The 11,804-nt window shown below is 38.6% G+C and overlaps 1 protein-coding gene and 1 pseudogene across 1 annotated transcript; one reads left to right on the top strand and one right to left on the bottom strand.

Moving 5' to 3' along the window:
• Positions 1–352: 352 nt before the first annotated feature.
• Positions 353–3,843, top strand: LOC105127089 (probable protein phosphatase 2C 22). The gene is made up of 4 exons (XM_011028207.1): positions 353–888; positions 1,655–1,861; positions 2,333–2,544; positions 3,000–3,843. The coding sequence occupies exons 1-4, from the start codon at positions 736–738 to the stop codon at positions 3,568–3,570; spliced, it is 1,143 nt and encodes a 380-aa protein (XP_011026509.1). The 5' UTR covers positions 353–735; the 3' UTR covers positions 3,571–3,843.
• Positions 3,844–4,341: 498 nt separating this feature from the next.
• On the bottom strand, positions 4,342–11,804 carry LOC105127088 (pleiotropic drug resistance protein 1-like; annotated as a pseudogene).

Raw genomic sequence — 11,804 nt, 5'->3', positions numbered from 1 at the left:
GAATATACACACACACATATATATATATATATATATATATATAAAAGATTGTTGGAGTGTGAAAATGATTATTTTTTAAAGTAATTTTTATTTGAAAATATATTAATATAATATTTTTATTATTTTAAAAAATTATTTTTAATACTAAAATATTAAAATGATTTAAAAATATAAAAAATAAATTTAAATAAAATAAATTTTCAAATATTTTTTTAAAAAAACCCTATGTAATAAAACGAATATTTTATTGCATGAGATGGAATAGTAAAGTCGTAAAAGATGAAGAGGAGCTGACTCAAAAATACCATTTAACAACAAAATAATATAATAATTGATTTGACAAGGAAAACAACGCAAAAACGACGTCGTCACCGTCAACTTCGAAATCAAACCAGTTATAACTCTCGCCTTCAGGCTTCCACAACGAAAGAAAACACCGCACCTTCGTTTTAAAAACTCTCTCTCTCTCTCTCTCTCAGGATTTCTAAAGCTGCGTCTCTTGAAAACCCTAATCTCTCTCCCTTTCTCTAATCTAAAACCCTAACTCTACGAAATCCCCGAACTGGCCTCTCCACCACTAGCATTCTCGAAAAAAGTTCAAATCTTTCTACTTCCAACACTCGACTTCTACCCGAGTGGACCCAGTGAGTCACCGCTCAATTTACTGAACTCAGCGAGTCACACTTTTGGTCCCTTGTTTTTGTTGGCGGTGGGTTTTGTCAGGAATGTGAAAAAATGGAAGGAAATAATGGGAGTTCTAGTGAAAATAGTAGGAGACCACCGATACCTCTCTCTGCTTCTACTACTACGACGTCGTGTAGACAATGTTTTAGCATTGATAGTGTGCCTGTTAACTGTAAAAAGACTCTGGTTCGTCACCAGTCTCTTGTAAGTTTCTAAATTTTACACCTTGTTGGCATCTGGGTTTTTGTTTTCGTGGTTAAAGAAATTGGGTTTTGGTTTTCTTTATGTTTCTGTGATTTTAATGGGTTTTTTTAGTTGGATTTCTAAATGTGTTGTGCGTTCTTTGTTGTTCGAGAAATTCAAGTTTGACTTTTGATGGGGTTGAATTGGTTTGTTACGTTAGATCTTGTTTTTCTTTCTTTCTAGCTTGTGTTGTTCTTTTAATATCACTATGTAATATATTTGTAATTATTGACTCATTGAAGTGGACTCCTTGACAAGGAAGTTGTTAGTGATTTAATGAGAATTTTTTCCTAGGAGTAATGCGAATTTTGATTAAACATCTCATCCATGGAAAAAGTGGGTCCCGCAAATACAACCGTGGAGATTTTGTTGGTATTGATTTCGGGAAGATTTTTTTCTTTAAAATTAGTAGTATCTGATTTTAGATCATTTAGAGATTAAATGTTAGCAGAATTAAAATGAGCTTAGTGAGTTAAGTTTGTATGATATTCTTACTGTGTTATCAATTTCTTTTTGTTTGATTAGATTTTGTGTTATGGAGTGTGTGTGTATTAGGTTTGTTGTTTAGCCTCCTAGTGGGCTTGTTAATCTGGGTTTGCGTTATTTGCTTTTTTACAGTTCAATTCAATTGTTTGCATCTGGAGGTGTGTTTAACTTTTATTAAAGTTTGTAAGTGCTGGTGATCTACAGTTCTTGTTGCCGAGATTTTGACCTGATTTTTGTGCAGGTGAAGACAAAGACGTTGGATATTTCTGTTAAACCTCAGCTTGGTGCAGAAAATCATGATGCGGATTTCATTCCAATTATCCGCTCTGGTGCATGGGCGGATATTGGCTTTCGCTCAAGTATGGAGGATGTGTATATATGTGCTGACAATTTTGTGAGTGATTATGGACTCAAGAATGCTATTGATGGGCCCAGTTCCTTTTATGGGGTACTATTTTCTTTCTCTTAGTTCCTCTTATGATTCCTTGTGTGGGACATTCAAGAAACTGCTGGCTGTTCTTTGGTTCAAATGATGTGCGAGATGTTTGCGATTTCCTTGGAGCATTGGCCCTTTTTGTTTATTTATAAATTTTCTGGTATCAAAATTCTTAAAATTCACTATTCACACCATAATACCATTTCAGTTAAGTGAATAGCAGGCTGTAAGACAACACTTGAGGCCTTGCAAAATATAGCGTTTTGTGTTTGCTTGATATTCAAGAAATGCAATAGCTTTACGTTTTCTTCAATTCTGCTGTCACAAACCATAGTTGAAATCATCTTTTTTGCGGTTATGGCTATGGTAAAAAAAAATATGTTTATGTATGGTTGATCACGAGTGCGTTGCTGGTTATGGCATTGATATCAGCTATCGTGATGACAAGAATTAGTTGAAACCAGTTCTGTTTTTGATGATTAGGTGTTTGATGGACATGGAGGAAAGCATGCTGCTGATTTTGCAAGCTACCATTTGCCAAGATTCATTGCTGAGGATGAAGACTTCCCCATGGAGGTTGAGAGGGTTGTCGCTTCTGCATTTCTGCAAACCGACTCTGCTTTTGCAAAGGCTTGCTCCCTGGATGCAGCCCTTGCTTCTGGAACCACTGCACTAGCAGCTCTTGTTGTTGGGAGGTTAGCTTTTATCCATCCACTAACGGTTTTATATGTTAATGGGCTAATTACATAATTCTCTTTCTTGGAGCATTTAATGCTCACCCAACTAGGCTGTGGTACATTTTATTAGTTAGATTATAAAGAATCTTTATCCCTGGTGCCTCGCTACACAAGGTAGTTATGAGCTATCCAAGCTATAGTTGGGCTTTTTATGAACCTGAAATAGGTTGAATCACATTCTCTATCCAAAGGCAAGCCTCCATTTGGATATTTCTTAGGGAGGCTGATAATATGAGTTTATTCAAGGAAATAAAAAGGCTGCAGCTAAATGATGGTAATGCTTGCTCTTAGGTCATATCTCCAAATTCACCCATAAGAGCCCATTAAGGCCGGGTCTGTGGTTTTTCTCTTAAAGTTGGTTTGTGAGGACTGAGTTTTCGACTAGTTAATATGCTATTTATTTCTGATGACAGGTTTTTAGTTGTGGCAAATGCTGGAGATTGCCGGGCAGTGCTATGCCGCCGTGGCAATGCCATTGACATGTCTAATGATCACAAACCAATGTGCAGCAAAGAAAGGAAGCGCATTGAGGCATCTGGGGGCTACATTTATGATGGTTATCTCAATGGACTACTCAATGTGGCTCGTGCTTTGGGAGACTGGCACATGGAAGGACTGAAAGGTAATGGCAGTGATGGTGGACCACTAAGTGCTGAGCCTGAGCTTATGACTAGGCAATTGACCGAGGAAGATGAATTCCTCATTATAGGTTGTGATGGGATTTGGGATGTGTTCAGGAGCCAAAACGCCGTGGATTTTGCTAGGCGGAGGCTTCAAGAGCACAATGACCCGGTGATGTGTAGCAAAGATCTAGTTGATGAAGCCTTGAAGAGGAAGAGTGGGGATAATTTAGCTGTTATCGTGGTTTGCTTCCAGTCTGATCCTCCCCGAAACTTGGTTGCCCCACGTCCAAGGGTGCACAGGAGCATATCTGCTGAGGGTTTGAGGGAGTTGCAGGGCTTCTTGGATGACTTAGCAAAATGAGGCAGTAGCATGTCCCTTCTCTTTCTTTCCTTCTTTTTCTAATTTAGAGTTTTAGTTATAGTTCTAGATATTGAGAGAATTGAGTTTCAATTGTAACATATGCGGCAGTTTGTTGCTCGGTTAGAAGTTCATCTTGTTTCAGCCTTTGTTTGGCCTCATCTTGACAGAGTTAATTTTTCGTGAAGATGGTTTGTTGTGCGGTATTAAACTTGTTCATCAATCCTTGGAGCATTTACTAGAGTGTTGTGGTTTGGGTGTTTGATTTTTGTTATATTGGTGGTTCCATCTCTCCCTCCCTCCCTCTCTTACTCGTCCTCTCGAGTCTAGAATGTTTGGTATGGAATTGAACATTTTCACTTTGTTGCTGGTGATTGCAAGCATGAATGCATTTATTCTGAACACGTACTTGACTAGATGTAGCAAGGTTTTACTGTCCAAGCATAAACATGTTTAAACAAGTCAGTCTATAGTTCAAGCAAAGTCATCTAAAATTCAGGACATAATATCTTGCAAGGATAATCTAGGCAAGCAGTTGTAAGGTCAAGAATTTGAGCTTTTACTAAATTTGGGAGACGATCACAACCTCCAGGCACCAGTCCTAGGTCCTCTCACGCACTTGCTTCCACCCGCAACACCTTTAAATGCTAGATTGATTACCTCATAAATAGTACGACTTGAGCCTTGAAAAGTCTCCTCGGACAGAAGACCCCCACCATCTTAGGAAAAGAAGACGGGCCAAAGAAGTGGATGTTTTGAAACTAACACCATGTATGGCAAAAAACTATTGGTTCCCATTTTATTTTTCTTTCTTTCATAGACGACACCTTTTAGACTGGTTTGGCATGGATCTGCTTTCGCGCAGGCACTAACCACATTTCCAACATGAGCAAAAATTATGATCAATAGAACTTGAAGCAATGATAAATTTCTGATTGCTTTATACATTTATCTATGTAGAGCAGAAAAAAAATCTCATCTTCTCTGGAAGTTAAATGCTCTAATGGAGAATGCAAAGGTGAAAGCAAATAGCACACAGATCCCAACAATTACGATTGCACAAATTCCAACAAAGTCGTGCCGAAAACCGAAATAATTACTCACGAAATCTTCTACTGTTCCATCACCCTCTAGTTTATCCTTAACGTCTCCATATTGCGAAGCAATCAATCCATAGAGGGTCCAAGAGACCGGACATGCCCAGAAGTACCATCTCCACCAGATAGGAATCCTCTGTCAGAAACAAGAGTTAATCATCTTTAATCCTGGACTGTTTTTGATTTAGATTAGTTGGTATAGAAACACAAAGGAGGGTAGGTTACCGTTCGTGGAACAATGAATCCTGAGAAAAGATTCCATATTGCGTAGAAAGCAGATGAAACTATAGCAGCAACATTGTGGTTTGGCGTGACGGCGACAGTCATCATGCCATAGAAAGTCATGTATAATAAAGTGAAGTACATGAAGAAGATGTACCAAAAGAACTTGCTAACTGTCCAATCAAAACCAATCATGGTGTACACTATAACTCCATATATAAGGGTCTGAACTAGAATGTATGGGATTTCAATCATAACCTGCATACAAAAACAAATGTGAGGGAACCTTGCGGTTGATTTTCCTGGAATCTCAAAACAAGCATTAAGCAGTCTCTTCTGCATGTTTCCTGTATTTATATACCTTAAATCTTGACAAATGGATAATGCATTGATGAATTAATGAATTCCTTTCCACGAAGACAAAAAAGCTGAGTAACAAAATCAATTTACCTGTGCAAAGGCATATGGCAATGCAGAATACATTCCTGCTGCTCTTTCTCTGTAAAATACTGTTCTCTCAATAGCAACAACTGGCTGCACTGATGTAGCATTCTGCACCCCTATGAAAAGAACAGCGGCGTACATAGAACCCATCGAATTAAAGATATCTTGTCTGTTCCTTCTGCAGTTCAGAACATTTCATTTATGTTAGAGAGCATAAGAGGAGGGGGGGTTTAGCCCTTGTGTAAAGAATATGGTGCACTTCTATGTACCTTTTGGAGCCCATGTCCCAAAATATTGTCCCAAACATTAAAGCTATGAATGTTGTGAATAACAGTCTGACTGCAGTGTATGGCGGGTTGCGCCAATATGACCAGTGCTGCTTCCATAGGCAAGCCATACACTGGGTGAAGAAGGAATGCGAATATTGAGTAGGGAAGTAAAGATCGTTTGAACCCGGCGGTGGAGAGCTTAGTTCTTTGATCAATGCCTTGTTTCTCCTGAATAATTCACTGAAAATTGTCAATAGCCTTGTAACATTGTGTGCATCAGAAAATGATAGATTCTTGTGAAGCTTCACCTGTTTTACCTTAGATACTTTTCCAGTTATAGCATTTTCAACTCGAAATATAAACACGGTCCATAAAGTTCTCTTTTATTTTTCCACCCTCACCTATTTTTATTTTTTTTAAATAAAGGAAATGTGAGGTGGTCTGACCTGAATAGTTCTGAATTCTTGTAGATATCAGTGAAGTCAACCCCGAGAAGAGCTTCTTGTGCTGCTGAAGTAACCTCCAACATCCAAGTTGCAGGATTGTGACCATCCTTAATCTTTGGAACTCCCTCAATTTCCTTGGTAAAGTTCAAGTCCTCAATGTCAGCATTTTAGCAACAAGGTAAGATTCGAGTATCTTCTGTATCAAGTAAATTATCCTAACCTCAAGATACTTAATTAGATGGCAAGCATGGCGGCCTACTGGACCAACATAAATTTCCTCACCTCCCCGTTTCAACAAAAATAGCTACAGTGTGAAAATAACGGGTTAGAGCATCTAAAAAGATGACAGAAACTCGTTTGATAGTTCCATTAGAGTGAGAAATATGTCTCACCTCATCAAAAGCATCGAATATGTCTATGCTTGGCTGGTGTATTGTGCACACTACAGTTCTCCCAGTATCCACCGTGTTCCTCACTGTTCTCATAACTATGGCTGCTGCTCTGGCATCAAGGCCAGAGGTTGGCTCATCCATGAAAATTATGGATGGATTAGCAACAAGCTCAACTGCAATTGTCAACCTCTTGCGCTGCTCGGTAGAGAGACCATTCACACCAGGCAATCCAACAAGCGCTTCTCTTAAAGGGTTTAACTCCACAAGCTCCACGACTTCCTCAATGAACATCTGCAACACATTGATTGAATTTAGAGTCATTAACATTATGGCTGAAGAAAACAGAAAAGTTGTAGTATCGTGCTGCATCCTTGATTTCATTCATCCCTCCCTCCGTGTTCTACAATAAAAATAAGAAAAAGAATGAAATGTACCTTTCTTGTCTCTGAATCGACATCGGGGGAAAGTCGAAGCCATGCAGAATAAACCAAGGATTCATAGACAGTAACATGAGGGGAATGGATATCAATTTGTTCACAGTATCCTGAAATCCGAGCAAATGTTTGTTGGTTTTTTGGATACCCTGATATAGAGATTCTTCCTTCAATATAACCACCGGTTTTTCTTCCAGATAACACATCCATTAGAGTGGTCTTTCCAGCACCACTAACACCCATTAGAGCTGTTAGGACTCCCGGCCTGAAAGCACCATTGACACCCTTCAAAAGTTCCAGACGATCCTCAAGAATTCCTTGAGCCTTCATTTCCTGCAAGAGTGGCGCAAAAGTCAGGATGCACACCTTCAGCACTTCAATAGAATGGTGACAAAAGAGCAAATATAATACCAGAACTCAGTAAGTATCTTGAAATTTAGAGACTTCCTACAGATTCAGAAATTCTTTATGTAATGACATCGGGAGAATTACATAGCAAATTAATCCATCCATAATGTCATTAACTCCCAGAAAGTTCAGCATTTTCATTTGTTCTTTGAGGTTGCTGATATCTACGTTGTTACTTCATAATTAAAGAGCCTTAAGGTACCTGTGGCATGTCTACCGAATATCTGATCTCATCGAAAGTGATAGAAAGGGGTTGAAAAGGGAGAACCATTCCTCGCTTATTTTGACTATCATCACCAAAGCTATGCATTCTTAAAGATGGTGGCCTGGCCGAGGAACTTCGTCTGCTGTCAATCCCTCTTACTGCAATGTATTCAGAAGGTTTAACTTAGAGCTTCCTTCATACAAGATAGAAAAGAAGCAACCATCTATATAGATTAGTCTATTGACCTACCTGAAGAGCTCTTTCCTCTTGTTGATAGTTCAATCAACTCTCCAGTTCTGTTTGCATTTCTCTCAGCCAAGGCCTCTTTTGATAACATTGCCTGGGGCTTCCCGAATGCTGCAATGAATTCAATCATCAGAATGGTGGGCTCAACTTTCAAAACTGAACATGTAAATGTAGATACTCACGGTTGAGATATTTTAGAGCCAAGGTGAAAAGGAAGTTGAACAGCAAGGTATATCCTATCAAAGCTCCTATTCCAATCCAATACCAATGTGCTTCTGGGAAAATTCCCCGAGACTTCAAGACAACGACTCCTAATGACTCTGTTGAATTAGGAGGAATCTGTGGCACGGATATTTCCAATTATTAGTATTAGTATTAGCTGAAGCATTTTCTTCGAGTCTTCAATGTGTGTGAGGTGTTTTCCTGTCATCAGAGTTCAAGAACATGAAGTTTCTTACATGTCTCCAACTATGCCCAAGAAATTCATTGACAGACGCCGCATTCTGCACATACATTAACGGCGAGACCCAGTAGCCCCATACCCACCATGGCTTCACATTATCTAATGCAAAAGAATATAGGGTTCACAATCAGAATTTAATCTCATCACCCTTAACAAAATAAGTAAGAGTAAATGTATCCAAGCCACCTCTTGATAAAATGAATCCTCCCAAAACTAGTACTGCAAGCAATGCAAATGAACCAAATGTATTTGCTACAATTATGTTCCTTCCTAGTGCTCCCGTCATTCGGAACAGCCCAGATGACATCTGGTTAGTCAACACAAATATCAAGTACTGCTTGAAAAACCTGCCATGAATAGCTTTCAGCAAATTCTTGAAGTCCAAGGGACTCGAAAATATATTCATTGACAAGTTCCATTTTCTCACCTTCCAATGTTTGGATCAAAGCCTATAACATAATATGTCATGATCGTCCATATGGCAACTTCTACAAACGTGATTGGGATCTTAAGAATCCATGCAGGTATGGCATATGCCCAGGGAGGATAGAAGAGAAGGTCTCTTTGCTTGTAAAAAATAGGAAGCTTCATGATGGTCATGGCAAGCTCTGAGAAGCCATTGAACATGATAACAATGATAGCGAAGAAAAGAGCGCCGAGATAAATCCCACCATCCACTATTGTGTTGCGATGCATCTCCGTTCTTAGAAATATAGTCATTGTTATGGAAGCTAAGATAATAAGCTGAAAATGAAGGAAGAACAAGTTATTATTGTCACAACAATGAAGCGCTTGAAGTTTATTCTAGTTTTGAACATATGCAAATCCTTGAGAGCACATAATTTGATCTTATGAATGGAATGGCTATGATTTCAGAAAACAAGAGAAGAATCCTCACTTGTGTGAATTTGAAAATGTAGACAAATTAGTTACTCTTCATGAGCAAAAATTCTCTTGAAATGCAAGCTTTCAAGAGTTCCTTCTTGCTGACACCATACTTCTCAGTTGTTAGAGCAGCAGGGTGGCTTTTGGACTTGTCGAACGGTGTAGCAAGTTCATCACCTAGTTTTCGGCCAATATGAAATGATTGGAATGCTTCAGAAAATTCCTTGGCTGAAACAAAGCTGTAATGCTGATCTCTACATGCCCAGTACTGCTCTTGATCTTTCTTTGATGTCACCTATTTGATATCACCAGAAAAAAAGTTAATAAACAAGCTCAAAGCTTTTCCAGGATCTGTAAGGGAAATATGTCATTTGAAGTTATGAATAGAATTACTTCTTGTAAGAAGTCAGCAATTCCTTTCCTCTCCGGACATTTAAAGCCCAATGATTCAAAAAATTCAAGAACATTTTCGCGTGGACCTTGGTAAACAATCAGTCCTTCCGACAGCAGAATTATGTCATCGAAAAGATCGTAAGTTTCTGGTGCTGGTTGAAGAAGAGAGATGAAAGTAGTTCCATTGAGAATGTGTGTTGTTTGCCTGAGTGAGTTAACTATTTGGAATGTTGTTGAACTGTCCAAACCAGTTGATATCTCATCCATGAAAAGGGCTCTTGCTGGTCCAACTAGCATCTCACCTACATCACATAGACCAGAAAACACCCAGTTCTGGTTTATGCTCATAAGAAATTACTCCTAAGAATAACAAAATGTTGCCTTATGCTTAACCTGTTGTGACTCGCTTCTTTTGTCCGCCAGAGATGCCTCGTATCATCTCATCACCCACCATGGTATCAGCACATATATCAAGTCCTAAAATCTGTTGATTTGAAGAAGCAGAAGGATTAGTTATATCCATATGTGTATCTTTGTGTAATCCTGCAACTCAGTGACCTAGTTAGATTTGCATCCAGTACCTTGAGAATATAATCTGTTGTTACATTAGTCTCTTGCCCTTCTAGTGCTGCTGCCTGTAGAATCCAAATGTTTAGGTCATGTTTTAATGATGAAAACACTTTTCTCACTATGATTATGGACTCAATTCTATTGCAATCCTTCCTCACCTTCATGAAAATATCAATGTCAGGATCCGGTTTGATATTTGCTTCCCTCTCCCTCCTTGATAATTCAGTTAACATCTCTGCATGGTTTCACAATCCCACAATAATTCAAATCAAATGCTTTAATGATCAAACAATTGCTATGCTGAAACAATGGTGTTTTACTGACCATAACGTGGTCCAACCCCCTGACATCTCGCTGAGAAAGACAGTGTTTCTCTCACGGTCATTTCTCCTATATGAAGATCATTTTGACTTATATAAGCTGATGTCCTCTGTGGTACGAACTCTGCCATCCCATGTCCATTGTAAGTAACGCTTCCTGAACTCTGAAATTTCACAAATATCAAGGTCAGATCACAAGGCAAAAAACAATTTCTTAAAAACAAATACCGAAAATCCGTGTCTCCTTACTTTCAAATCTTTTCCAAGTTTTCCAGCCAACGCCAATAGTAATGTGGTCTTGCCTGAGCTAGGAGGGCCTAAAAGTAGTGTCATTCTGCAAAACTTGAACATGAGAAACCAACCATTTTGCAGCATTCTCTATATAAATATACTGCTGACTTAATATTTTCACTGACCTTCGCGGCTTGATGATCCCACAGAGATCGTGAAGAATGGGAAATGGTTGCTTTCTACTTGGAAGTATGTGAAGGAAACTCAAGAACCCCTTCGGAGATAGGCAGAATACAGGACAATCAGTGAATTCAATTCACAATACTTGAGGAAATTTTAGCCGAGTAAAAAAGACAATAAATCAAGCATGATTTCTCTAGCAGCTTTTGTACCTCTAACATGTTAGCAGAGAAATTGAAAATAGTAGGCAATGCTCTACCCCCAACATAAGCTTCTGCTTCAATACTTAAATGTTCAAACCTGACTTCAATTGTTGGTATATCCAGTCCAACTCTGTTTCCAAAACCAGTTTAGAGGAAAAAAAAAACAGAAGCAGCGATGTATCAAAAACAAAAACAAAAAGAAAATCTTTCAGGAACTGAGATGAATTTGAAGTTTCAAGATCCAATACCTTTGAATCCTTTCTTTGAGCTTCAACAAGAATCTCTCATTATCTTCTTCAGCAATTTTGACCAGCCTCTCCAACAAATTCCTCTTCTCTATCAAACCAAGGCTTGCTATATCAATCTCTCTTGCTTGACCTTCTTCTTCAGTTAATATACCTCTTCTCATACGTAAACAAGTAGGGAGTTTTTCTAAAGCAGCCCATTTTAGAGCTTCTTCATCATCTTCATCACGAGAGGACCTTGAAAAGACGTCCAAGGTACTATTCCTCCATATATTAGAAGAACTGCTTAAACGTGCGCTGCTTACTCTGTATATATCACCTCCACCATCCATTCTTTTTCTCTTTCAAAATGTTGCCAATATCATTCAAACATGAACAACTTTTGAAGTTTCTCCTACTTTCATGCAACAAAAAAAAGGCACGCGAACTTTATACTAACTCAAGGAATTCGATCAGTAGCTTGGAATAAGGTATGGGCACTCTCTGTCTTCTCAATTTCAAGTGTTCATGGTGGAGAGAGTAGGGACAATAACATCATGGCTGTCTTCTCTGTCCTTTCAGTCAAGAATTGAAGTGAGTTTTAA

The sequence above is a fragment of the Populus euphratica genome, unplaced genomic scaffold, assembly GCF_000495115.2.
Source record: "Populus euphratica unplaced genomic scaffold, PopEup_1.0 scaffold50.1, whole genome shotgun sequence".
NCBI classification, from domain to species: domain Eukaryota; kingdom Viridiplantae; phylum Streptophyta; class Magnoliopsida; order Malpighiales; family Salicaceae; genus Populus; species Populus euphratica.
Note: the sequence above shows the minus strand (reverse complement) of the source record. Positions and strands in the feature narration are given on the sequence as shown.